This window comes from Zootoca vivipara, chromosome Z (assembly GCF_963506605.1).
Source record: "Zootoca vivipara chromosome Z, rZooViv1.1, whole genome shotgun sequence".
Lineage (NCBI taxonomy): Eukaryota > Metazoa > Chordata > Lepidosauria > Squamata > Lacertidae > Zootoca > Zootoca vivipara.
In genome coordinates, this window is record NC_083294.1 from 2,161,484 (window position 1) to 2,187,170 (window position 25,687).

General features: G+C 49.3%; 2 protein-coding genes across 2 annotated transcripts; one reads left to right on the forward strand and one right to left on the reverse strand.

Moving 5' to 3' along the window:
• The first annotated feature begins 455 nt into the window (after window positions 1–455).
• CFAP157 (cilia and flagella associated protein 157) lies at window positions 456–16,450 on the forward strand. The gene is made up of 9 exons (XM_035102299.2): window positions 456–1,087; window positions 1,597–1,868; window positions 2,981–3,134; window positions 4,670–4,937; window positions 11,492–11,622; window positions 12,983–13,133; window positions 13,907–14,094; window positions 15,316–15,463; window positions 16,346–16,450. The coding sequence occupies exons 1-9, from the start codon at window positions 936–938 to the stop codon at window positions 16,448–16,450; spliced, it is 1,569 nt and encodes a 522-aa protein (XP_034958190.1). The 5' UTR covers window positions 456–935.
• PTRH1 (peptidyl-tRNA hydrolase 1 homolog) lies at window positions 14,285–25,662 on the reverse strand. Its single transcript, XM_035102298.2, has 5 exons — window positions 25,489–25,662; window positions 24,748–24,967; window positions 22,133–22,232; window positions 20,190–20,235; window positions 14,285–18,534 (listed from the first exon to the last, which is right to left on the reverse strand). Exons 1-5 carry the CDS (start codon window positions 25,576–25,578, stop codon window positions 18,307–18,309), a joined length of 684 nt encoding a protein of 227 aa, XP_034958189.1. The 5' UTR covers window positions 25,579–25,662; the 3' UTR covers window positions 14,285–18,306.
• Between the last annotated feature and the right edge of the window lie 25 nt (window positions 25,663–25,687).

Genomic DNA, 25,687 nt, shown 5'->3' on the forward strand with positions numbered 1-25,687 from the left:
TGTCTCTTTTCAAGTTACATTTTCCGTAGGTCAGTTTCATTTGTTGAGACATTAGGGTTACATTAGGAAGAAAAGGGTGGGGAGAGGTGGAGGGGGGGAAGGCGAGGGGTGGTGATGTTTCTCATTTGCTTTATTTGTGGGGTTTTGTGTTTGTACGGGTTCTCTTTGCTATTCACTTGTGTTCCTTTGGTGGTGAGAGAAATTGGGGTAGGCCTAGGGTGCAGTTCCTTGTTTGTGATTGGCTGTGGTGAACTTTGTTTTCGTGTGTGAGTGGGGTGGGTGGGTGTTTTTGAATCAGGTGTAGGGATGCGAGTGGCGCTGTGGTCTAAACCACAGAGCCTAGGGCTTGCCGATCGGAACGAATCCCCGCGACGGGGTGAGCTCCCGTTGCTCGGTCCCTGCTCCTGCCCACCTAGCAGTTCAAAAGCATGTCAAAGTGCAAGTAAATAAATAGGTACCACTCCAGCAGGAAGGTAAACGGCATTTCTGTGTGCTGCTCTGGTTCACCAGAAGCGGCTTTGTCATTATTGCCACATGACCTGGAAGCTGTATGCTTGCTCTTGTCGTTGTTTTGTTGGGCTGTGTATGTGATAAAGGGGAGCCATACTGGGGTGAGGGCATCTTCTATTTGTCCCCGTGTCAGTTTCAGTTTATGGGTTAATTTTTTCTAGTAGGGCTGTTTCCCAATACTATCCCTTCTGACTAAACGAAAGGGAACTTCTTTTTGGCGTGTGTCTTTGAGGGAGGTTTCCTGGCCCTTTAAGGTTTCATTCCAGATGGGCACACCCCCCTTCCCACTGTTGCTATGTACATCTCCTCCATCCCTAGTGACAGCACAACCATTCTGCCTCTGAAAGGGCCCTGGCAGCATTCCCTTTCGATCTCTCCATCCCTGAATCTCCCGCTCTCAGCAAGAGAAAACCCCGGCAACACCAATGGCGCCCAAGAAGAAAGGAAAAGGAGGAGGAGGGGGGCGCAAGAAAGAAGAGGCTCCCAAGGAACCAGAGTTTGATGAAGCCATCGTACCTGAGCACAGCCGGGAGTTTTACTTGATTCAGATCCGAGATCTGGAGGGGCGACTAGCCCGGTGGGTAAAGGATTTTGTGTGTGTTTTGTGTTTGTGTGAACACTGTATTCTTTGAGGTCCATGGGGAAGGGAATCTGGAACAGAGCATAGGCATGTGCTCCTTAGATGGGGCATATGGAAAGCATCCCCTTTCTTGGTAGCCAGATGTACCATCAGGGTGGGATTTTGGGGCTGAAGTGTCAAAGAATCATAGAGCTGGAAGAGACCACAAGGGTCATCCAGCCCAACCCCCTGCAATGCAGGAGTCTTTTTGCCCAATGTGGGGCTTGAACCAACGACCCTGAGATTTAAGAGTCTCATGCTCTACTGAGTGAGCCAACTCTATCTGGGGCCCCACTGCGCAGAAGGAGCAACCACACAACTGGAGCAGAGGCTGGATTCCTGCATGCTAAGGTGGTGCCCAAGGTGAACCGTACTTGGAGTACACCCATGGCCACCTTCGGTTACAACCCACCACATTTGGAATGGGTTCTGGGTTCCTGCCTCTTGACTGATCTTCTTTTGCTTAGGTACCAGAAGAGATGGGACGAGATGCAGGTGACCGAGGAGCTCTTCCGCAATGAATACGAGAAGATGCTCCATGACAACAAAGAGATTGTGTCCTTTCTGAAGAAGACGCTCAACCAGAGGGTCGACGAGATTGCAGATTTGACGGAGCAGCTCCACTTACTCCAGCAGGCCAAAGACACGGAGAAGGATGCCTTTGAGGCCCAGCTAGGCCAGCTGAGGCACGAGTTCCAGGAGACCAAGGATCAGCTGACTTCTGAGAATATGAACCTCAGTAAGGCTGCCAGGCCGCTTTTTGGGAAGAAAAAAAAGCAAAGGGGAAGGAGGTTTAGGCTCCTCTGCTTAGCTCCACAGGTGGAGTGTGCCTGTGTATAGCACACTAGAAAGGAATTGCTTTCAGTTGCTTTCCAGGACAGTGCCTGGCTTGCATCTGCAGCACTTTTGAACTCTATTTTCAGTTAACAACAAGCTTCTGAAGCATACTGAAGGTAAAACCAGGGCATGTACTTCTGCTGTTCTTAATCTATGTGTACATAATTCCACAATCCAGGCTGCAAATGCCATTGGCTATGTAGTCGGAAAAGCACCACCCGAGCACAAGAGGATGTGTGTCTCCTATCAATCGCCCGCCCCACCTAGGTTGGCACTACCATGAGCCTTGATGAGACAGTTGCTTCAGCGGCAGAGTTGGGAGGGGCGGCAGGTTTGGATTGGGGCCCCCACCTGCCTCTCTGCCCTGCAGAGACCACAGAAATGCTCCAGGGGGTGGAGTCAAGGAGAAGGACATGGTTGCCCCTCTCTATCTTGCCCCTGCTGAGACCTCCTTTTAACAACTGGGCACAAGGAAGGAGTTACATCCCAAACAGACTAAGAGGGGTGCGGGGATGGGTGGCAGCTGCCCTGGTGAGTCAGGCGGTCAGGCCAGGTGCAATACCTGGGTGAAGGCACAAAGTTCTCCATGGCACTCCTGAGGTGCGGTCGCTTGGGTGGCAGAGGGTCAGATGGAGGCAGGCGTGGGCAAGGGGTGGGAGTGGGCAAACGGGTACAATCCTGGCACATGGAGGCTGCCTCAAATGGGCAGCCAAGTTGATCACTTGCCTGCCCGGCTGGGCTCTCTGTACTTAGAAAACCAATGGGAAAGAAACAAGAACACCCAGGTTCAGGGGCAGTCTACCTCTGCATAGCAGGTTACAGGGATGGGCACTGTTTTCTTGTTCACTTCAGGTAGCAAAACATATTGAGCTGGCTCTGCTCATACCCCAGTGTGTGGACTGGGACCTATGGGAGTTGTTGCGCAAAACACCTGAAGGTGTGTGTGTGTGTGTGTGTGTGTGTGTGCACGTAATCCTAGGCACCAAGACTAAAGTCAGGATTTCTGGTCGCTAGGTGGCAAGCTGGCTGCCCTGGAGGATTTTAGGATCCACAAAGATGAGATCATGATGAAGTTTTCTGAACTCGAGGCGGAACTGAAGAAGCAAGCAGAAGACCACAAGGAATACATCTATAACCTGGAGAGGAAAGCTGTGATTGATAAAGAGAGGTGTGTGCTGTGGGGGGGGGGGTGACCAGCCTTCGCCAACCTAGTGCCTCCCCCCCAGATGCTTTGAACTACAACTCCCATCAGCTGGCTGGGGCTGGCGTGAGTTGTAGTCTGAAACATCTGGGGGACACCAGGTTGAAGGCTGGGGTTGGCCAAGGGGGCCATTGTGTCAGCTGTTCTGTAGGGTGGAACTCATGCCGGCTACAGGCTTTGCAGACCTGTGTTGTTCTTGTTCTTATTTATTTATTTGCAATTACCTCATGGTTCAGCCAACTGGAGCTATCAGCAATATAATGGCAGAATAGTGAGAAGAGCCACGGGCAAGATGGTGGGCCCAGGGGTGGAGACGTGCTCTGCTGAGGTGGCCTGCCTATGCAAACCCAGACATCCCCATTGTGATAAGTACAGATCAGGGGTTCTAATATAACCAAGATTCAGTATACGGCATCCTTGGTTAAAGGGACTAAGTAGCAAGTGGTGTGAGAGACCTGGGGAGCCAGTGCCTGTCAGAGCAGGCAATACCTGGCTTGCTGAAGACAACCTTTCTTTTTGTTTCTTATTTATTTCACCGGTTGTAAAAAAAAAACCCCACAAAAAACCCTCAAAGTGGTTTACAAAAAATAAAGCAGTAAAATCAAGAAAAATGTGCAACCCTACTTTAAAACATATGAAAGTTAAATTACCAGAACAGATTAAAATTGCCTCTCCTTTCTAAGCATCTGGATAGGGTTGTTGCAACAGGAATGTTTTCAGCAGGCGTCAAAAAGAGTACATTGAAGGCACCAGCTTAATCTCAAGAGGCAGGGAGTTCCAAAGTGTAGGTGTTGTGATCGATTTCTTACAAATGCAGAACAGGTATTATGTGGCACTTGTTTTGCTGACTGAAGTGGTCAACATAGCTGCCAAGTTTTCCCTTTTCTCGCGAGGAAGCCTATTCAGCATAAGGGAAAATCCCTTTAAAAAAGGGATAACTTGGCACTTATGGTGGTCAAGTGGGCCCATGTGGGGTAAGTCGATTTCTCAAGTGAGCTGGTTCCAAGTTGTTAAGGGCTTTATGTACTAATAGTAGCACTTTGAACTTGACCTGGTAGCAAATTGGCAATCAGTGCAGAGCTCTGAGCACGGCTCTTATACGCTGACAAGGCCTCACTTCCGTCAGCAACCGCGCTGCAACATTCTGCACTAACTGCAGCTTCCAGATGGAGTGTGAGGGAAGCCCCACATAGAGCACATGGCAGAAATCCAGTCTTGAAGTAACCAGTGCATGAACTACGGTGGCAAGTCTTTATCGGTCCAGGAATGGCCATAGCTGTTGAAAGGTTACCCACCCCTACTATAGGACAACAGTGTGATTTTTAAAAAATGTATATTTTGTCATTTCCTGGATTGCAAATTCCTTGAATCCTGTAATGCAGAAATGCATGAAAACAGACACCTGGTTTGCCATTGTGAGGACAGGATGTTGGATGAGTTGGGCCTTTGTCCTGATCCAGCTCCCTGCTGGTATAGTGATCCCTCCTTTCCCTCTCTCTCAGGTTAAAGAAGGAGATGATGCACCGTGTGAATGCGGTGGCTGCTGAGTTCCGCAAGGTGGCCCACAGCCAGATGGCAGAGACCACTAAGCGCACCATCCGGGAGAATGTCACCATCAGCTTCCAGCTGACCAAGATAACTGAGCAGAGCCTCCAGCTCCTCCAAGAGAATGAACGGCTCAAGGAGGCTCACTCAGAAGCTCTGAAGCAGCTGGAGCTGCTGGAGGAAAATGAGACAAAGATGGCACAGAACAGCCTCAGCAACCAGAAGGTAAGAATTGTCCTTTGCAAAAGTGCAGGGCTGGGCCACAATTTATGCTTGGGGTGGCCAGCATGGTGCCTTCTTCCAAAAGCTGTTAGACTCCAACTCCAATAACACAGTGGGTAATTCAGAAGTGCATTGTTATGTACTGAGCTGAATCCTAGAACAATAGGATTCAGAATCAGCGGGAGCTACCCAATCCAACTCCAGGTGGAAGTGAATCCGCAACCTGATTGGCCTGCTGGAGCAGCCAATCAGGCGGCTGGCAGAAGTGAATCTGCTACCTGATTGGCCTGTAGGAGCAGCCAATCAGGCTGCAGGCAGAAGTCAATCCACAATATAATTGGCCCACAGGTGTAGCCCTGAAGTAGCCAATCACGCAAGGCCCATTGTGTAAATAATGTATATAAGCAGATGGTTTGGGGAAAAGAGCCATTCGTCTTCTCTTCTCCTCCTTGATGACTATGAGCTGAATAAAGAGCATGAAATTCACTCTTGACTCCGAGTATATTTCACTGGCGACGAGGATGGGATCCTGCTGAGCTGACCGCCACCACGCACTGCACCGCAGCACCGCCACCTGCTGCACCGCTGCATCGCACCGTGCATCCAGGCTTCAGCTCCAGGACCCAAGGAACCCAGAATGGCAACCGACAGCAGCTTCTCGCCATTCAAACCAGCATCAGGAGACTGGGAAGGGTACGCCGCCCGTTTCAACTTCCTCCTGCAAGCAAAAGAAGTCACCAACGATGCCATGAAGAGGGCGACATTCTTCAGCGTCTGTGGAGAGGAGACGTTTGAAATCGCCCGGGCTCTCCTTGCACCTAGAGATGTCGCTACCGTCTCTTACAAAACAATAATGGAACGGCTGAAGGAGCACTTCTCACCACAGCCCTCGGTGGTAGCTTGCCGAAATGCCTTCTACGCAAAGCGGCAAGCCCCGGGGGAAACCATAACTGGGTTTGTGACCTCCCTCCGCCAAGCCGCCCGGCTATGCAACTTCTCAGAGTTGGAGAACATGCTTCGTGACCGCCTTGTCGGTGGCCTGAGGGACGAGATGTTGCAACGACGCCTCTACGCCAAAAAAGACCTCACATTCCAGATTGCTCTGGAGGAAGCCCTGGCAACCGAAGCCGCCGAGAGGTCAACGCAAGAGGCACGACCGGCCCCGCCATCCCAACCGAGGGTCTACCACGAAGACCTCACCGACGAATCCGAATCTGACAGGGAGGAAGTACACCGAGTACAGCGGCGCACTCAAGCAGCACACACACCACAGCAGCCTCGACGAGAAGGAGGGAACTGTGCAAGCTGCGGGGAGAACCACGAGAGGAGGACCTGTCGTTTCCGCAACGCAGAGTGCAGGCAGTGCAGAAAATTGGGACACATCGCCCGGGTGTGTCGGGCTCGACTCACCCGTCGACAAGCATCAGATGACCGACCCAGGAGCCCCAGGTCACACGGCACCATGCACCAAGGCAACTCGACGGAGATCACGGACTACCAGGTATTCCAGTTGCCCCATCCCAGCACAGAGAAAATTTATATAGAGGTACAGATAGAGGGAGCCCCATGCCGCATGGAGCTGGACACGGGTTCAACTCTATCCATAATCTCGGCCCGAACATTAAGGGAACTGTGCCCTAATGGGGGTCCCAAACTAAGGCCGGCCCCATTCACCCTCCGGGACTTCCAGAAACGTAAGGTCCCTACTATGGGGGTGGGGACCTTCAGGGTGCAATATCGAGGGCGAAAGCAACAATTGGACTTGCTGGTAGTTAAGGGCCCCTACGTTAGCTTACTGGGACTGGCATGGTTTGGACCTCTGGGGCTAGCTGTTACCGGGGTGAACCGCACTAGCTTACAAGTGGACGTGGACGCCATATGCAAAGAGTTTCCAGGGGTTTTCGATGGGGCATTGGGACGATATACAGGACCCCCCATTGCCCTACAGCTAGACCCCGCTGTACGACCCATCAGGCACAAGGCCCGCCGGGTCCCGTTCGCCCTGAAACCCCGCATAGACGAGGAATTGGACCGGCTCGTGGAGCAAGGAGTGCTGGAGCCGGTGCCCAACGCCCCCTGGGAAACTCCAATTGTCACACCCGTCAAGCCTAACGGTTCGGTCCGCATCTGTGCAGACTACAAATGCACCATAAACAAGGCTCTCACGGCCCATGCATACCCAGTGCCAGTGGTCAGCCATGTCCTCGCCACCCTGGCTGGGTCAAAAATCTTTGGCAAACTGGACTTGGCCCAAGCGTATCAACAGTTGCCTGTGGACGAAGCCACAGCAGAGGCTCAGACGATTGTGACGCACAGAGGGGCATTCAGAGTTAAGCGACTGCAATTTGGCGTTAGCGTGGCACCAGGCATATTCCAGAATCTAATGGACTCTCTCCTTAAAGGGATTCCTGGCGTCACCCCCTTCTTCGATGATGTACTGATCGCCGGGCCCACACCAGAGGAATTTGAGGACCGCCTCCGCTCCGTCCTGCACCGTTTCCAGACGGCGGGCCTCAAGGTGAAGCGGGAAAAGTGTTTACTGGGAGTGCCGCAGGTGGACTTTCTGGGATTTAAGGTGGACGCAGAAGGGGTCCATCCAACCGGTGACAAGGTACGGGCCATTTGTGAGGCCCCAGCGCCCAAGAGCAAGCCCGAACTTCAGTCATTCTTGGGACTATTGAACTTTTACCATGCCTTCCTTCCCCATAAGGCAGCGGTAGCGGAGCCCCTACACAGACTCCTAGATAAAAGGGCCCCTTGGGTGTGGGGCCAGCGACAAAGGGCCGCATTCCAGGCAGTCAAGGACTTGCTCGTCTCGAACTCGGTCTTAGCACACTTCGACGAGAGGCTGCCAGTGGTGCTGGCATGCGACGCCTCTCCCTATGGCATCGGCGCTGTCCTGGGACACCAACTCCCGGATGGAAGAGAGGTGCCGGTGGCATACTTCTCCCAGACGCTTGCTGCAGCCGAACGAAACTACTCACAGATTGACAAGGAGGGTCTGGCAATCGTGAAGGGCGTAAAAAAATTCCATGATTTCTTGTACGGGCGGCCCTTTACCATAGTGACTGACCACAAGCCGTTGCTTGGCCTGTTTGCCCCTGAGAAGCAGACCCCCCAAGTGTTGTCTCCACGTGTCCTCAGGTGGTCAATTTTCCTTGCCGGCTACCAGTATGCACTAATCCACCGCCCTGGGAAGGCGATGGGCCACGCAGACGCCCTCAGCAGGCTACCACTACCAGAAACAGGCCCCGACCCAGCGCCTGCGCAAGAGGTTATGACCCTGGAGCTGCTTCCCGACCGACCCATTCAGGCACAAGAAGTTGCGCACCATTCCACAAAAGATAGGGTCATCTCCCGGGTCCTGGACTGGGTGTGGCGAGGATGGCCCAGCAGCAGCCCCGGGCCAGAATTCGCTGGCTACACAAACCGCAAACATGAACTGTCGGCCCACAAGGGGTGCCTGTTATGGGGAAGCAGGGTTGTTGTTCCCCAGCCCCTCCGCAAAAGGGTCCTCACAGCCCTACACGAGACACACCCAGGGGTAGTGAGGATGAAGGCCCTTGCCAGGAGTTATGTGTGGTGGCCGGGGATTGACAGAGAGATAGAGGCCTGGGTCCAACACTGCCAGACCTGCCAAGAATCCCGCCCGGATCCCCCAAGGGCCCCAGTCCAGCCCTGGGAGTCCGCCCGACATCCATGGTCACGCTTGCACGTGGACTTCGCTGGCCCCTTCCAGGGGAAAACATTCTTCATAGTGGTGGATTCCTACACCAAATGGCTGGAGGTCGCACTGGTACCATCCACTTCTACGGCGGCAGCCATCCGGGTACTACGTAAGCTGTTTGCGACCCACGGGCTCCCTGACACCCTCGTCTCGGACAATGGAACCGCATTCACGTCAGAGGAGTTCCAGACCTTCACAGCGCAGAACGCCATCCGCCACATCCGCTCAGCACCATTCCACCCTGCCACCAATGGCCAAGCGGAGCGCATGGTGCGGACCACCAAGGACAGCCTCCGCCGCATGACACAAGGGGACTGGGAATACCGCCTTGCCACATTTCTTCTAGCACAGCACAGCACCCCAAGCACAACGACGGGCCGGAGCCCAGCTGAATTACTAATGGGCCGGCGCCTTGCAACTAGACTGGACCGACTTCACCCCGACAGAGCTCAGGATGAGGTAGTGGTGGGGAAAGGCAGGAACCCCCGGACATTTGTGGCACAGGACCCAGTGTATGCAAAGAATTTTGGGGCAGGCCCAGCATGGGTACCCGCCACAGTCACCAAGGTGACCGGTCCCGTGTCGTACGAGGTACTAACGGAAGGGGGGCAATGTTGGCGCCGCCACTGCGACCAGCTACGGCGACGATTCCCAGGAGGAACCCGGGAGGAGAGCGGGACAGAGGGGTCCCAAGGGGACAGCAGGGCAGTGAGGCCTGTAGAGCGAGAGGGGTGGGCAGGGGAAGCAGAAGCAGTAGGCACAGAGGGGCGCCCCGAGGCTGGAAGGACACCGGAACCAGAGCTACAACCTAGTGGTTCAGTGGCGCCAGACCAGACAGCCCTGGCACAGCCAGCAGCCTCGGAACACGAGCCAGAACCAGAACCCCTGACCAAGGAACACCCCAGGCCACAACGCACACGGAGGCGGCCAGCAGACCTTGGGGACTACGAATGCAACTTCCCGGGCAGGACTGTAACTTAGAGGGGAGGGGTGTTATGTACTGAGCTGAATCCTAGAACAATAGGATTCAGAATCAGCGGGAGCTACCCAATCCAACTCCAGGTGGAAGTGAATCCGCAACCTGATTGGCCTGCTGGAGCAGCCAATCAGGCGGCTGGCAGAAGTGAATCTGCTACCTGATTGGCCTGTAGGAGCAGCCAATCAGGCTGCAGGCAGAAGTCAATCCACAATATAATTGGCCCACAGGTGTAGCCCTGAAGTAGCCAATCACGCAAGGCCCATTGTGTAAATAATGTATATAAGCAGATGGTTTGGGGAAAAGAGCCATTCGTCTTCTCTTCTCCTCCTTGATGACTATGAGCTGAATAAAGAGCATGAAATTCACTCTTGACTCCGAGTATATTTCATGCATGAAGTTCCCTTCAAAGTAGTCACGACCACACAACTTCACAGCTGCATCCACTTCTATGATTATACAATCATCTTTAAAAGATACTGTAGTTCACTTTATCATGTGGCATTTGGCTAGAACTTGCTTCCACGGGAGGCAGTGATGGTCGCCAACTTGGATGGTTTTAAAAGAGAACTGGACAAATTCATGGGGGGAGGAGAAGGCTATCGATGGCTACTAGGCAGGATGGCCACACTCTGCTTCCACAGTTTGAGGCAGCGATGCTTCTGAATGCCAGTTGCTGGAAAGCTCAGGAGGGGGAAGTTGCTCTTGTGCTCAGGCCCTGCTTTCTGGTTTCCCTTTAGGTCGGCCACTGTGAGAACAGAATGCTGGAACTGATGGGCCATTGGCCTGATCCTGCAGACTCTTACGTTCTTACAATAATAAGAATTAGGATGCATTGCAACCATCAGTGAGAACCTCCATGCACTGACTTCCAGCTACATCTACTGTATTCTGATCATGTACCTGGACAAATTATTTGGAGTGCTCCAGTAGCTACTTTTGGAGTTGTGCTTTCCCTGAAGTTCCATTGTACGTAACAGAACTTGCACACCATTCTCTTGAAACTGAAGCTCCTGTTGTTTTCAGTGCTGCCAAATGCTTAGCTTTGGAGCATGCCAAACTTCTCATAGAATCCTAGAATCCTAGACTTGGAAGAGACCACAAGGGCCATCCAGTCCAACCCCCTGCCAAGCAGGAAACACCATCCAAGCATTCTTGACATATGGCTGTCAAGTTTATTCTCCTTTATGTCCTTCCTTCTCCAGAGTGACCCTGGTAGTCCATCCTCTGTGGCTCCAATCAGCACAAAGGGCGAGAATCCTTATTTTCAGTGGCTAGAAAGCTCCCCTTTCATGCTGATCGGGCAGCCTTGGACCATGACACCTCTGTACAATTCCCATCAGCCTCAACCACCATGGTCAATGGTCAGGGGTGATGGGAACTGTAGTCCAAAACATCTGACCCTTTGAAACATTGACCATCCATGAAACAGCAGCTGACTTCCGTGTTGCATTTTCTGCTCACCAGGATACCAAGAGCCAGTGGCATGATCCAGGGTTGATGCTTTTGTGCACCACATGAGTAAATCCACCCGGCTAATAGGCCCAGGTGTCTAAGCTAAAGGTATAATAAAGATATTTAATAAAATAAAATTATGATAAATCTAACCTCCCAACCTTGTGCCTCACATGTTACTAGACTCCAACTCCCACCATCCCAGACTTTGCCCATGCTGGCTGGGGCTGATGGGAGTTGGAGTCCAACATTACCAGAAGGGCGTCGGGTTGTGGGGAAGCTGGTTTTAGTTACTAGATTACATTCAAATGGTGCTGAGCCTTTCCACACTCAGAATGCAGGCTGCTGATCCCCTGTGTATGTAACAGGCGTGCTCACATGTGCATATTTGGTACACAGATGATCTGGATGCTTACCAGCAAGTGCAAGGAACTGCAGGCGCAGGTGGAAGAGTACATGGAGATGAAGAAGGTCATGGCCCAAACACAGGAGACCAACGAGGTGCTGGAGCAGCAGAACATGGTGCTAAAGTTAGTACAGGCATCTCTCTCTCTCTCTCTCTCTCTCTCTCTCTCTCTCTCTCTCTCTCTCTCTCTCTCTGGAAAAATAACATTTACTCGCGCAAAATACTTGTTGAAGAGTAACAGATGCAACAAGCTTTGTCCAGGCAGGCTTAAAATGGTAGTTCAGTTATTGGAGTCTTCAATTTTTTAATATAAGTTTCAAAAGTTTACAAATTTAAAACAAATTACATATTTCCCAATTGATATTCATTTACCGTTTGACTTCCCCTCCCCCCCTCCATGGTCTCCCCATATTTTCTAATATTGCTGCACATTATACCGGTAGTTAATCTGTGCCCTATCCTTGCCACTTGTTCCCAAATACTGTACATGTTTAACTGCTGTTCTTCATTCAAATCCTACTTGTGTTTTTATGTTTACAGTAACTCATTAAATATTCTACAAAATGTTTCCAATCCTCCTCAAAAATCTGCCTAATCTCTAATTCTCATAGCTAGATTTGCCAAGTTCGGCATATTACATCGATTTTAACTGTCCCTCTTCTTTTGTGGTTATCACCTCATCTCATGATTTTTGCCGTCGTTGCATTTAAAAATAAGTTCAACTGCCTTTTTGGAATATCCGTCCCAGTTATCCCTAAGAGAAATGCTTCTGGTTTTTTGGAAGAGTCACCTTATATTTTTTTTTTAAAATCTCATTGTAAACCATCTCCCGGGTTTTCCCCCCTCACACAAAAACTTAAGAGATCTCTCTTTGCCAAGTCTTGAGACAGCCCGCTTCACCCAGCACTGGAATCATTAAAATAAGAATATTAATTTAGGAAGGACATTCATCTTTATGACAGAAATCCTACCCAGAAATGAGAGCTTTAACCTGTTCCAGATTTCAAGATTCGTATAATTGTCTTGAAAAAGGTTTATATTTTTGGGGGTGATCCAAATGCCCAAATACTTTACTTTTTGACATATCTTCAAACCTGTTAATATCTCTAATTCATCCTTTTCCCGTGATGGCACATTTTAAACCAACCAACTAAGTTGTCATTGGTATGAGCTTTCGTGTGCATGCACACTTCTTGGTATCTGAAAAAGTGTGCATGCACACGGAAGCTCATACCAATGACAAACTTAGTTGGTCTCCAAGGTGCTACTGGAAGGAATTTTTCTCTTTTGTTTCAACTACATGATGTGTCTAAGGCAGAAAATAATAGCAGCATGTTAAGTTAAATAGCCAAGCCGAAAGCAGAGCCAGTTTATTCACTGAACTAACTGCCCAGGACCCCCAAGGCTTCTTTCCTGGTTAGGGGCTGCTGGTTGTTGACTAACTGCATTGTTTCTGTTCCTGGTCTCGCCTTCTCCTGCCCCAGAGAGGAGCTGACCCAGCAGAGGAAGGAGATGGAACGGAAAAGCAGTGAAGAGGAAAGCCAAGCCAAGGCCCTTGAAGAGGAGCATGAGCTGCGGCTGAACGCTGAAAGAATCCTCAGGCACACTGCGAAGGGCCTCAAGGAAGTGCTACTGGTGAGCTTCTGGGAATATAGGGACACTGTTGGGAGGGTTTTGAGACCTTTTGCTGCATTAAGCAAATCCAAGTTGAGCTTTGGCAGATTTTTATGGGTCATTATTGCATCTATTTGCATTTGAGTTGTCTGTCTCAGGAGACAATGGAAGAGTGCGCATTTGGTGGTGAAGTCAAACCATTGGACAGTTACAATGTGGCCGTGGAGACTGATATGGGAGAGACATGTTTTGTTGCAGCTGGGGCAGAGGAAGGCGTCCAGTTGTGCGTCTGCAGATGCACCCGGGCATTTATTCTCTCTGTGCTCCTCCCTGCAGTCATTCCTTCTCTGGTTACTGCTAAGGATGTACGGTCTGTCTGTCTGTCTGCAGCCACTGTGGTCGTGTGCAAGGGATTCCCACACTGTGGGGGTGATGTTTCCAGCTTTCATGTCACATTTGCAGAAATATCTGTAACACAGAGTTGGTTTGCCAACAGGCCTGGTGCCTGAAACCATCTTTCCATAGAGGAGATCCTGCCATCTTCCATTCTGTGAACAGCAAAAGACAAACTATTGCTAATCTCCTTCTTTGTAGATCCTGCATTGAGTAAGGAGTTGGCTACAATTCTAGGAACTAACTTAAACTGTCCACTTACTGTAAGCATTTGGGCTAGGCACACTGGGATCACGTCCTTGCCCACTTCAAACTTTGCATTTTATTTGAAGTGTGGGAAACAAATATGGTGGAAATCTAAGAGGGTTTTGCAGCCACGCTCTTCCTCTTCACTCCCACAGGAACGCCCATCTGATGAGGATGAGGATGGCCACTTTGACGTGATGTTCCACTTAAGGCGCAATGATGTGCTGCAGGCCACCTTGAATCTCCTGAACAGAAGCATTGCACGCATCGAAGCCAATCAGCTTCTCCGGACTCTCTATGTAGAGAGCAAGGTGCTCAAGCCTACCACCACAGAGAGCAGCAGGTAAGAGAGAAAGGGAATGAGATCCATGAGGGTTGGAAGGGGTGCAACCACCTGTTAGGTTCTTGTAAAATGGCAAACAGGCAGAGCTACTTAGCGAAAGGAAGCAATACAATATACAGGTGAAACTCGGAAAATTAGAATATCGAAGAAAACTGCATTTATTTCAGTAAAGCAACATTATATTTTTTCCCCTTTTAATTTTGACAAATGCTTTCTTCTGGAAATTCCACAGTAATAAAACAAATAGTTACAATAATACACGAATCAACAAAAACAAACATCGCTATTACATTTCATTAATTACATTCCATTTATAATTGACCCGCCTAACGACAAATAATTACAATGACAAGAAATAAAGGCTTGACATACCTTGCTTTGCATGTCATCATGCATGTATCTCATATATTGGTTTCACCTTTTAAGTTGCGTTACTGAAATAAAAGCACTTTTCGACGAGATTCTAATTTTCCAAGTTTCACCTGTACATAATCGTATCCACAGGCGTTCCTGAGATGAAAGAGGATGAAAAGGTCTCTCTCCTTTATTAGCGCATGCAAAAAAAGGTGGGGAGCCACAGGTTGCCAAAATTCTATATTCAATGCCTTGATCTGAAATTGCCACTTCCCAAACGTTACAAGCCTGGCTGCTGTTAATAAAATGCAGATTGGCTCCTTATGCATGTTAATGTCTAGTGAGGAGTGCAAAGGCTCCAAAGATGTACGGGTGATTCAAATGTCTTATCCCAGAACTCTCGTGCTACTGTGTACCCCCATCATGTATGGAAAAAGGAGGTCACATCGCCACACTTCTTCCAGCACATGGGTTTTGTTTCTACAAGCCTAGATGGGCTCCATTGCTGCCTCAGAACAACCTTGAAACTTGCACTTTCTGAAACAATGCATGAACCGAAACCCAGCCACCACTCTTCAAAATTCAGGCTTCTTTCAATTCTGCAGTGTAGTTATCCAGCCAAAAATACATGTTCAAGAGAGCAAAGCGTGCGTAGAAACAGCATATACATTAGCTGTATATGCACAAAATGAACATTAGACAGCAGCATTCTGGGAAAATGTGTGGGTTAGGCAAAATAGCATGTAGAAATGTTGAGTGTTAGGGGAAATTGGCAGGAAAATGCTGCTGAATTTCCACAGGAATGTTTTGCAAAATAAATAAGCAAATTTGCAAACTGGTGTAGAACTGTAGATATCTGTTTCGCAGCCTCTCTGCTACCAAGCCTGCCCGCTTCACGTCACACACAAATGTTGCCAAGATCAAAGGGAATCATGTTGTCCACAGTATGCCGTCTCTGAGCAACGTCTCCCAGATCCGTGAGGATACAGTCCGGCCTTACTCCAGTGCCACAGAGGTGAGTGGGGAATCAGGCTTATTGGCTCCCAGGTGGGAAGCAATAACCAAAACCTAGGCAACAGCATGGCTTCCAGGAAGCAACTTGCAGGAATGAAGGCTGGAGCAATAATGCCTGACATCCATGGAATTTGCTGCCACCGGTCTCTCAGCCAGGGTAGTTGCGAGGATAAAACTGACAGGGAGAAGTGTGTATGCCAGCTTGAACTCTTTGGATAAAAGGTGGGATTTAATAGTAAACAAATAAACTGTCATGGCTGCCCCAAAGATTCCTGGGAGCCTCCATGTGTTATGGTTCTCTTCCTTAACAAATCTCGGCACCCTTAACAACTAGTATCCAGGATGCTTTGGGGAGAAGCCACGACTGTTGAAGTGGTATAATACTGCTTTAAAAATGAATGGTACGGATGTGACCTAACAAGCCATTCCCTTCTGTTGGGGTGAGAGAGCTGTATGGGCCACACATAGCCTAGTGTTTGTTTTATTTTCATTCATTTCTACTTTTCTATCCCACCTTTTATACCCTTTCCAAGGAACTCGGGGGGCTTGTAGTTTTTATCCTCACAACAACCCAATGAAGTAGGGTAGGCTGGCCCAGATTCCCACCTTTTTTCTTTTCTTTTTTTTAAAAAACAACAAAAATTCCAAACCATTCTCGAATTTTCTATAAATGTATATAAATGAGCCTAATAAATAAAGGTGTCCAGGAGCTATTCTTTCCGATCGCTTTGTGGAGAACTACCCTTCTCCTCTGCCTCAGGAGCTGAAATGTATTGGGCTGGTCCTGTTTTTATGAGTACATTTATCCGTGTTTTCACCTGTGAAATTGTGAGGGGTGTGGATTTAACATCCCTAGCCTGAACACCTGGCCTTTTCCCCATAGCCTTTAATAACAGCGTGGAGAACAGAGGCGAAAGAGGAAGAGTCCAAGCCACAAGAGAAAGCTGTCTGCGAGAAACTGGCTACACAGCAACCAACTGAGGAATAGTGGATGGAGAAGCAACCCTTTTATCCAGTATTCTCATTTTGCATCAGCACCTATCCCTCAAAGAGATAACAATACTCAGGGTGGAATTCTGAGGACTTTTATATCCCAGTAGGTCAGTGCAGAATGGTCTGAGGAAAGTTACAGAGCCACTGAGCTGTTCTGAGTCAGAGACGGAAGGCAAACAAAGCAGGAGGCACAAGTGGCCCCCTAACCCAACCAAGTTCCGAGGCTGGGTGAATTTCCTAGGGCAAGGCCACCACACTGCTCCTGCATGACAACAGGTCTTTGCAAAAGTGGGATCCTGATAGGATAGGAGGCCCCTGGCCTTTCTGGTAGCGGATATATGCTCCCACCTTCCTTTCTGAATTAAAGTGGAAGACACACAATTCAACCCTTATACTCAAGGTTTGCTCTTTAGAGGTGTGAGGAAACTGTTTTATTTCTATATACAAAGCATTTAAAAACAAGTAACACCCCACCTGCTACTCTTTGGCCATAAAGGCTACCCCCAAAGAAAAGAGGGGCGGACTCTTTTGAACCCCCCCTCCTGTTTTGGGCATTATCAGGGAGCCTCGTCTACGGGTGAGCACATTGGAAGCTCACAAAAAGCTTTAAAAATTATTCCATTCACGTTTTCTTCATGGTACCCCGCAAGATACCCACTTTCTCTCATGCTACACAGCTTGGGAATTACTAGGCTTGGAGATCTGGGACAAGAAATTACGCGCCCTGTCTTATCCTCACAGGAAACCAGTGAGGTGTCTCCGGTGGCAGCCAGTGGTCAGGGAAGATGGGAATTGGGTGTCCAGCAATATCTGGACCCAGTTTGGGCCCGAGTCAACAATTCCTATTCTACACACTAACCTGTTTTGCTGTCTGCGCTTGACTTACCCAGCAAAGACATGGGAAGACATTGCCTATGACTCTACCCACAGCCTAGACAAGAAAGAAGCATTGCCACAGGTTCAAGGGCACATTCCAGCCAGGCAAAAACACAGCAAGGGTGGTGAAGCTTGGGGGAAGAGAGAGTGGTCTGCAGAGAGGTTCAAGGGACAGATAAAGAGGCCCAAGAGGCTTTTGGGACTGAGGGTTCCCGGCCCTGTCCTAGGTGGAGCCCTCAGCCAGCTATGTAACTCAAAAGAAGGGTTAATATCTGGGCTTTTCTGAGTGGGAACTTGCTCTGAGGCAGCTGAAAGGCATAGGCGAGAGAAAGCGAACTTTGGACCTCCACCCCATTACTCAGAGTGGTAAGCAGGCCACTCCAGTGATAAAACTGGTAAATCACACCCTGACTCAATGTTCTAAGGGGGGGGGAGGAGAGATAAAAGAAGAAATTATGCAAATTAAACATACATTTTCTTATTTTGCACTATTTGTTCTCCCATCATGGAGGGGCAAGGTACAAAGAAAAGCACTGAAGCCCCCACCCTCCAACTCCAGCTTTACCGAAGGCGAAGTCGTAGTGACAACTAGGTGCTTGCTGCCCACATAATTCGAAGCCCGGCTTTCATGAGGGCTAGAAGGATTGTTTCCCCCCTGAAAGCTGTGATTCTGGGGGGGGGGTACTTCAGGTAGCAAGGCAATGCATGGTAAGATCACATAAACATGGAATATCCATAGCCTTAGACTCGCTGTTTCTCTGATAACATCCATTTGCTTGGTCCTGGTGGTTTGCCTTCCCCCTCCCAGTTCCCTTTAGCAATCTTGGGCAATGCCTGCCCATCCCACTCCCAAGTAATTCTGGGTTCAGATGTGTTAATAGGTCACAGGTTCTGGCCCATCCTGGCAATCAGAAGCCCCCAAATTCTTTCTTTCTGGGAACACCGGCTCACAAACACCCAAAGCATTCATGATTGCTATGCGCCCTCCATCCCAAGAGGTGTCTTGGCTGGTGCCCCAGAAGTGACCGGGGCCCCTGGGCTGCTCTTCCTCTGTTGGATGTGTCCCAGCAACATTGTGACTGCCTGCTCAAAGACTTGCGGTAAGATCTCCTGCTCAGCTCTGGTGAACCTGCCCAACACGTAGTGCTCCACAGCAGCTTCTCCTACTGGCCGGCCGATCCCTATCCTGAGTCGGACCATACGCTGAAGGGGGGAAGAGAAAGAGAGAAAGAAATAAAGGGGGGAGTTGGTTTTGTTCTGCCCAGTAACATACACCAGAATTGCAGGTGTGGTGCTTACCAGTTATGTGTTTGGATCCAACAGCAGATGCACCAAACCATGGTTTGCCCTAACCAGAGTTTCAGAACCCAAACCATGGTTATAGCTCCCAAATGTACAACCACAGCCATACAACCTACAGTTCAGAACAGGGTTGCTTGCTTTCATTTCCCACCTGCTCAGAGCTCTGGTCTTTGGTGTGGTGGCCTCCCAAGGTGAGGCAACTGTTGTGACGATTGTCAGTCAATTCAGACAGCACATCAAACCATGGTTTGCAAATTTCAAATACTGGCTTCAGAGTACGGTTTCCTACATGACTGTAAACCATGGTTTTATTTGATCTTTTTTATTTGATTATTTCAGTCATCATGTGAAAAGACAGTTAAGCTTCCTTAACCATAGTTTGCTGTCGTGTCTACATTGAGGCTGCGTATTTTGAACTGAACAGAAAGGACCCAATTCTTATGGTTTGAGAGTGGCAGCTGCCAGTCTTGGTGTTTAACCTGTCCAAGCCTCACTTGCTGGTGAGTGTGGGGCAGGGGAGATACATGATAGAGGTGTATAAGATAGTTCCTAGCATGAAGAAAGTGCTGCGAGAAAGATTTTTCTCCCTCTCTCACCACACTAGAACTCTCGCACATCCAAGCAAGCTGAACGCTGGAAGATTCAGGACAAAGGTAAGTGCTTCTTTACACAATGCATAGTCCATCTAAGGAATATTTTACCCTAAGAGGCAGTGATAGAGGATAGAGACCCGGGGGCGAGGAGCAGCTGCTTCTCTCATCCCTGCCCTACCCTCACTCATCTTCCCTGAGAGGCAGCAATTTCCAAAAAGAAACCTCCCCCCCTCCACCTCCTCCTTCCCACTCTGCTGTTACCTCTCAGGCAGCACAAAGGGGGTCAGGGGTTGCCTTTACTAATCAGCAGACTATTGGGGTGGGGTTGGAGCGTCACTTCTAAGAACATAAGAATATGGGAAGAGCCTACTGGATCAGGCCAATGGTCCATCTAGTATTAGAAGTAACAAGCTTTCAAGCCAACCCAGCGGTCTTGAATTCATTCCATTTTTTAAAAGATACCAATAAAGCAATAAAACCAGTATGGTCCAACAAAGGACTGGTTACAAGATTGAATTTTTCTCCTTTGATAGGAATTGTGAATAATTCCTCTATACAGTTGTAGGATCTGTTATTCTCTCTGGTAGCAACTCTGTGGGTTTTGCAAGCTTGCAAATTCTCCTCCAGCCTTTGCCCTTTGGCTAGACAGAAACTTTGGCTATAGCTGAGCTAGGAGACACAGCAATCCAGGAAGGCCGCAATGTTTTTTAGTTTGGCGTCCTGGGATTGCAGCCAGCCATCTGCTTCCAATTGAAATAACCTCCTCCCTCCACCACCCCCGGCCTGGGGCCAAGCATGAAACATGCAAGGGTTCTCGCCCGGTGTAAGCTGAGCTCCAGACAGACACAGCTGCTAATATGCGAGAATCCCATCCTTGGATCCCTACCAAGACCTCAAGTCATGGTAATAAATGAAGATCGGTCCTCCTTAGTGGTACGCGCGTGAACCAAAGCGGCAACTCACATCAGATCTCAGGGACTTGATGCAGGAACGGACTCCGTTATGACCTCTGAAAGAAAAGAAGCAAGGCGTCTTAAGCCTCTGGTCAGTCTCTCTACAAAGGAACCCTACTCCTGACAGGGGCCAAGAAACATTTTCTCAATGGCCCAGACTCCTTGTGTCTGATTTTGCAAGTCAGATACTCATCCTCTTGGCCAGAAGATTCCCAAAAACGCTGAACAAGCTGTTTGAGGACAGGGGTGGTTGTCCTTTTCCTAAGAGAGGCACTGTGCCTTGAAAGAGCCATCTAACAGTGCAGAAATCTAACAGCTGTGGGCGGATTCATTGCCTCTTCCAGTAAAAAAAAAAAGGCACACTGGCAAAATTTCTACTTTGTCCTGTGGCTGCCAAGACACAGAATCCCTTGTCAGAAACGAACAGTGGAGGCTGGTTGGTTTGGGCAAATGGGGAACAACCCCATGAACCCCATGGGGAACAACCCCATGAACCTTGACATGCCCCATGCCAGCCCCTAGCTACTTACCATCTTACAACCAGCCTAGGGGGCAGCATGGCTGGTCAGTTTCTTCCTCCTTAGCCTCACTTTTGTCCTTGCAGAACTCCAGGGGGAGGAGGATGGGGATGAAATTAGAATTAGCTGTCTCTGCACTGGCACCATCCACTGTTGGCCTTTGTGTCCTTCTGGATGTTGCTGGACTCCAGCTTCCACCATCCCTGGCCATGCTGGCTGGGGCTGATGGGAGTTGGAAGTCCAGCAGCATTCTAGAGGGACATACAGCTTCTCCATCCCCACCCCACCCCTTTTCTCATCCAGAAATCAACATCAGTCCCCCATCCACACACACTCCACTGATCTCATACACATGTTGCCCTTCCCCTTTGTATTATTGTTGTTGTTTAGTCATTTAGTCGTGTCCGACTCTTCGTGACCCCATGGACCAGAGCACGCCAGGCACTCCTGTCTTGCACTGCCTCCCGCAGTTTGGTCAAACTCATGTTCGTAGCTTCGAGAACACTGTCCAACCATCTCGTCCTCTGTCGTCCCCTTCTCCTAGTGCCCTCCATCTTTCCCAACATCAAGGTCTTTCCCAAGGATTCTTCTCTTCTCATGAGGTGGCCAAAGTATTGGAGCCTCAGCTTCACGATCTGTCCTTCCAGTGAGCACTCAGGGCTGATTTCCTTAAGAATGGATAGGTTTGATCTTCTTGCAAGAAGATCAAACCCCTTTGTATTAAAACAGGTTAAACCTGTGCCCAGGCCAACTGGACACAGCTCCATCTACCTGCCTGCACACTGTCTGGCCAGAGTGGTGCATGCTCTGGTTATCTCCCACTTGCACTACAGTACTGCAATGCGCTCTACGTGGGGCTACCTTTGAAGGTGACTCGGAAACTACAACTAATCCAGAATGCAGCAGCTAGACTGGTGACTAGGAGTAGCCACTGGAACCATAGAACACTGATCCTAAAGTATCTTCACTGGTTCTCAGTGTGTTTCCAAATACAATTCAGAGTGTTGGTGCTGACCTGTAAACCCCGAAATGGTCCTGTATCCCTGAAGAAGTGTCTTTACCCACCCCCTTGTCCAGCCTGGACACTGAGATGCAGCTCTGAGGGCCTTCTGGCAGTTCCCTCACTGTGAGAAGTGAAGTTACAGAGAACCAGGCAAAGGGCCCTTTTGGTAGTAGCACTCAACCTGTGGAACGCCCTCCCATCAGATGTCAAGGGGATAAATAATTATAAAAATTTTGGAAGACATCTGAAGGCAGCCCTGTATAGGGAAGCTTTTCAAAGTTTAAAGTTTTACGATGTTTTTGTATAATGTTGGAGGCTGCCCAGAATGGCTGGGGCAACCCTGTCAGATGAGTGGGGTATTATTATTATTATTATTATTATTATTATTAATGCACTCTGTACAAGGGGAGCTGCATAATTATGAAGAGTTACCTTGCGCTGCCTCCCAGCTTCAGGGCGACCTTTCCCAAGGACTTGTCCAGGTCATCGTGAACTAGGTAAATATCTTCAGCGCTCAGGTTGAACATCTCCGCTTTAAAAGAAAGAAAAAGTTCCAGCAGTCAAATGGGGAGCCGAGATCTCTACTTGACCACAAACAGATGCAATGCAATTCAGAAGCACCAGGCGAGGCTTCTTGAGGTCAGGAGTCTACTCTGCCTCACATCAGCAAACAAGCAATAGAATTTCAAAATGCCTCAAAAGATGACATCTGTACTTGCTCCTCTCTTAAAGCCCTCATCTCTGTGTGTGAGAAAATCTCTTTCAAGGCTAACACAATGAACAAATTGCATTTCCAGATGCAAGTTCAATATTTGGCCAGCTACACTCTCATGTTATTGCAGGAACCGGGGTGGCTTGCCCTCTACTGGGCAGAATGAGAACAACACAACCTGTGGCATAGAACACAGATGGGAAGTTTGTGGCCCTCCGTCTACAGAATCATAGAATCATAGAGTTGGAAGGGAACCTGAGGGTCATCAAGTCCAACCCACTACAATGCAGGAATCTCAACATGTGATCTTCCATCCAATTTGAAACCACACCGGACCCTGCTTAGCTTTGAAAACACACTAGTAGTTTTATTGCTGCACCACTATTGTTAATTTCCATCAGCACCAATCAGTACAGCCAATGATCAAGGATATTAGGAAATGTGGTCCAGCAACATCTGGAGGGCAACAGAGGGGCCATCCCTGATGTGTTGGACTATGCCAGAAAGAAGTGCATGTGTTGGACTCGCTAGAGTTTACGTTTCAGGGCACAATTCAAAGTGTTGGTGCTGACCTTTAAAGCCCTAAATGGCCTTTGCCCAGTACAGTGGTGCCCCGCTTAACGAATGCCCTGCTTAACGAAATTTCCGCTTAACGAAAGGATTTTTCGAGCGGAGCTTGCCTCGCTAGACGAATGCGTTTTACGAAAAATTCGTCTAGCGAATCGCGGTTTCCCATAGGAATGCATTTAAATTCAATTAATGCGTTCCTATGGGCAAAAAAAAGTCGAAAAAAATCCAGTGCATTCCTATGGGATTTGCTAGACGAATTTTTCGCTATAAGAAAAGACCCGTGGAACAAATTAATTTCGTCTAGCGAGGCACCACTGTATACCTGAAGGAGCGTCTCCACCCCCATCGTTCTGCCCGGACACTGAGGTACAGCACCAAGGGCCATCTGGTAGTTCCCTCACTGCGAGAAGGCAAGTTGCAGGGAACCAGGCAGAGGGCCTTCTTCGTGGTGGTGCCAGCCCTGTGGAACACTTTCCCATCAGATGTCAAAGAAATAAACAACTACAGTCATACCTCTGGTTTCGTTCGCTGCGGGTTGCGTACACCACGGGATACGAACGCACCGAACCCGGAAATACCAGAACGGGTTACTTCCGGGTTTGGTGATTCGCGCATACGCAGAAGCGCCAAATCGTGCGGCAAGCATGCGCAGATTCGGCGCTTCAGGTTGCACACTGCTCATGTTGTGAACGGGGCTCCCGAGCGGATCCCATTCACATCTAGAGGTACCACTGTATCTGACTTTTAGAAGAAATCTGAAGGCAGCCCTGTTTAGGGAAGCTTTTAATATTTGATGAATCATTGTATTTTAATATTCTTGTGGAAGCCACCCAGAGTGGCTGGAAACCCAGCCAGATGGGTGGGGTATAAATATTATTACTATTACTGTGCTGGTATTACTATTGAGTGTTGAAGTGGGTTCAAATCGCAGCTCAGCTATGAGGCTGAAGAAGTGGCTTTGCATTGAGCCACCATCTCTCATGTTCTCTCATGTTACTTTACCCCACGAGGTTGTTGGGAGGATAAAACAGAGTAACAACTCTATGGGTGCTGGAGGGCAGATAAATAGAAGTAAAAGATGTCTGGTAGTCTCATGTTGAAGAAAAAATGAGAAAATTTTAGGTGGGTAGTGGGAAGTGCTGTTCTTGTTCCTAACAGACAAACACCAGCCTGGAGCAGAATTGCACTTGCAGCTAGACTTACACACCGGGGGGGGGGGCAGGCACAAACATGCTTTCCATTCTTCTAATTGGACCTCAATTAGGTCCAAGCAGGAGAAGTGAACTTGCTGCCTCCTCCTTGGCTCCTGCTGATGCTCCCAATGGGAGGTGGGAAAAGAGCATGTAGACTTAATTTCTAATGGAGGAGGCAGGTGAGCTGGCTGGAAAGGCAGTGGAAAAGTGGGCTGGCTGGCTCAATAGCCAAATCTTGGAGGCTTGAAGGACCCCAGAAATCTGCTGCTCTGAAAGGTGCCCCCAAGTCCCACACCTAAGCTTGGTGGCTCACCTTGGCTCATAGTGGGGTCAGCTCTGCTTCCAGGTATGAGCCAGAATACCTCTGCTTGCATTCTAGGCAATGAGGAAGCCTTACACTCTGCTGAAATGCTTGGGGTTCCCCACCTCTGCTCTGCTGGGTTGAGTAAGAACCAGGATCCCTATGGGTGGGTCTCCCCTCATGTCAGTTTCTACCTGTTCTACCTGTCTGAGGGGGGGCAAGGCGAGCTCTGCTGCACAGGTCAAGGAAAATAAAAAAGGTTGTTTCTTACCAACACTGACTACGCAATGGCCGTTGATGTTCATGAAGCTACGGGGTTTCATCAGCACCAACTCCACCTCTCCCAGGCTGGTGAATGCCACATCCGCACAGCAACGCTTGTCCTTTCTCCACTGGTCAGCCACGCTCAGCTTGGTAGCCAGGTGATTAAGGACAGCCATGCCCACACTATGGCGGGTGCCACACAGGCCGTGATTGCCCAGTCCTGCCACCTGCAAATGAGACACGTCAAGGACAGTAAGCAGGGAAAAGCTAAGGTGGTGAAAAGCCAAAGGCGCCTTGCCAGGAATGGGGAACCTGTGGTCCTGCAACAGCTATTAGGCTATGGCTCATACACACCATACATTTACAGCATACATTCTTTCCCTCGAATCCTGGAAGCTGTAGTTTGCACCTCACAGTTCTACAATTCCCAGCACCTTTTAAACAAACTACAATTCCCATAATCCTTTTTTTGGGGGGGGTGAGAGGCTTTAAGTGTATGGCATATCCCCAGCTGTGCCCAATTTGCTTTTATTTCATTCGCCTCTCGATACTTCCGCCACCCTTGCCCCGCATATGGAGGGTTGTCCTACCAAAAGTCGGAAGTGGTGCGTGAACCGGACTCTCTCCCTATGTCTTCATTCGACTGTATCCCTGTGACTGCTTGCTCTTATAACCCGGAAGCAGTTGCCCTGAACACCTCCCAAAATATGCCGTTCTTGTAACTTCTCCCCCCCCCGCTCCCCCTTACCAGCACCCGCTTCCCAGCGGTTCGCAGTTCCTCTTCATGGCGATTCATGGTCCAACTAAGGAGTTTCTGAAGGGGCCGGAAAGGCAGCATCAGCCTCCCCTCCTCCACCTCCTTGCCGGAGACGCCCCTGATGTTACACTTCCGGTCCCCGGCTCAGTCTGAGGAGAACCCCAGCTCACCGCCTTCACTTGTTAATGTG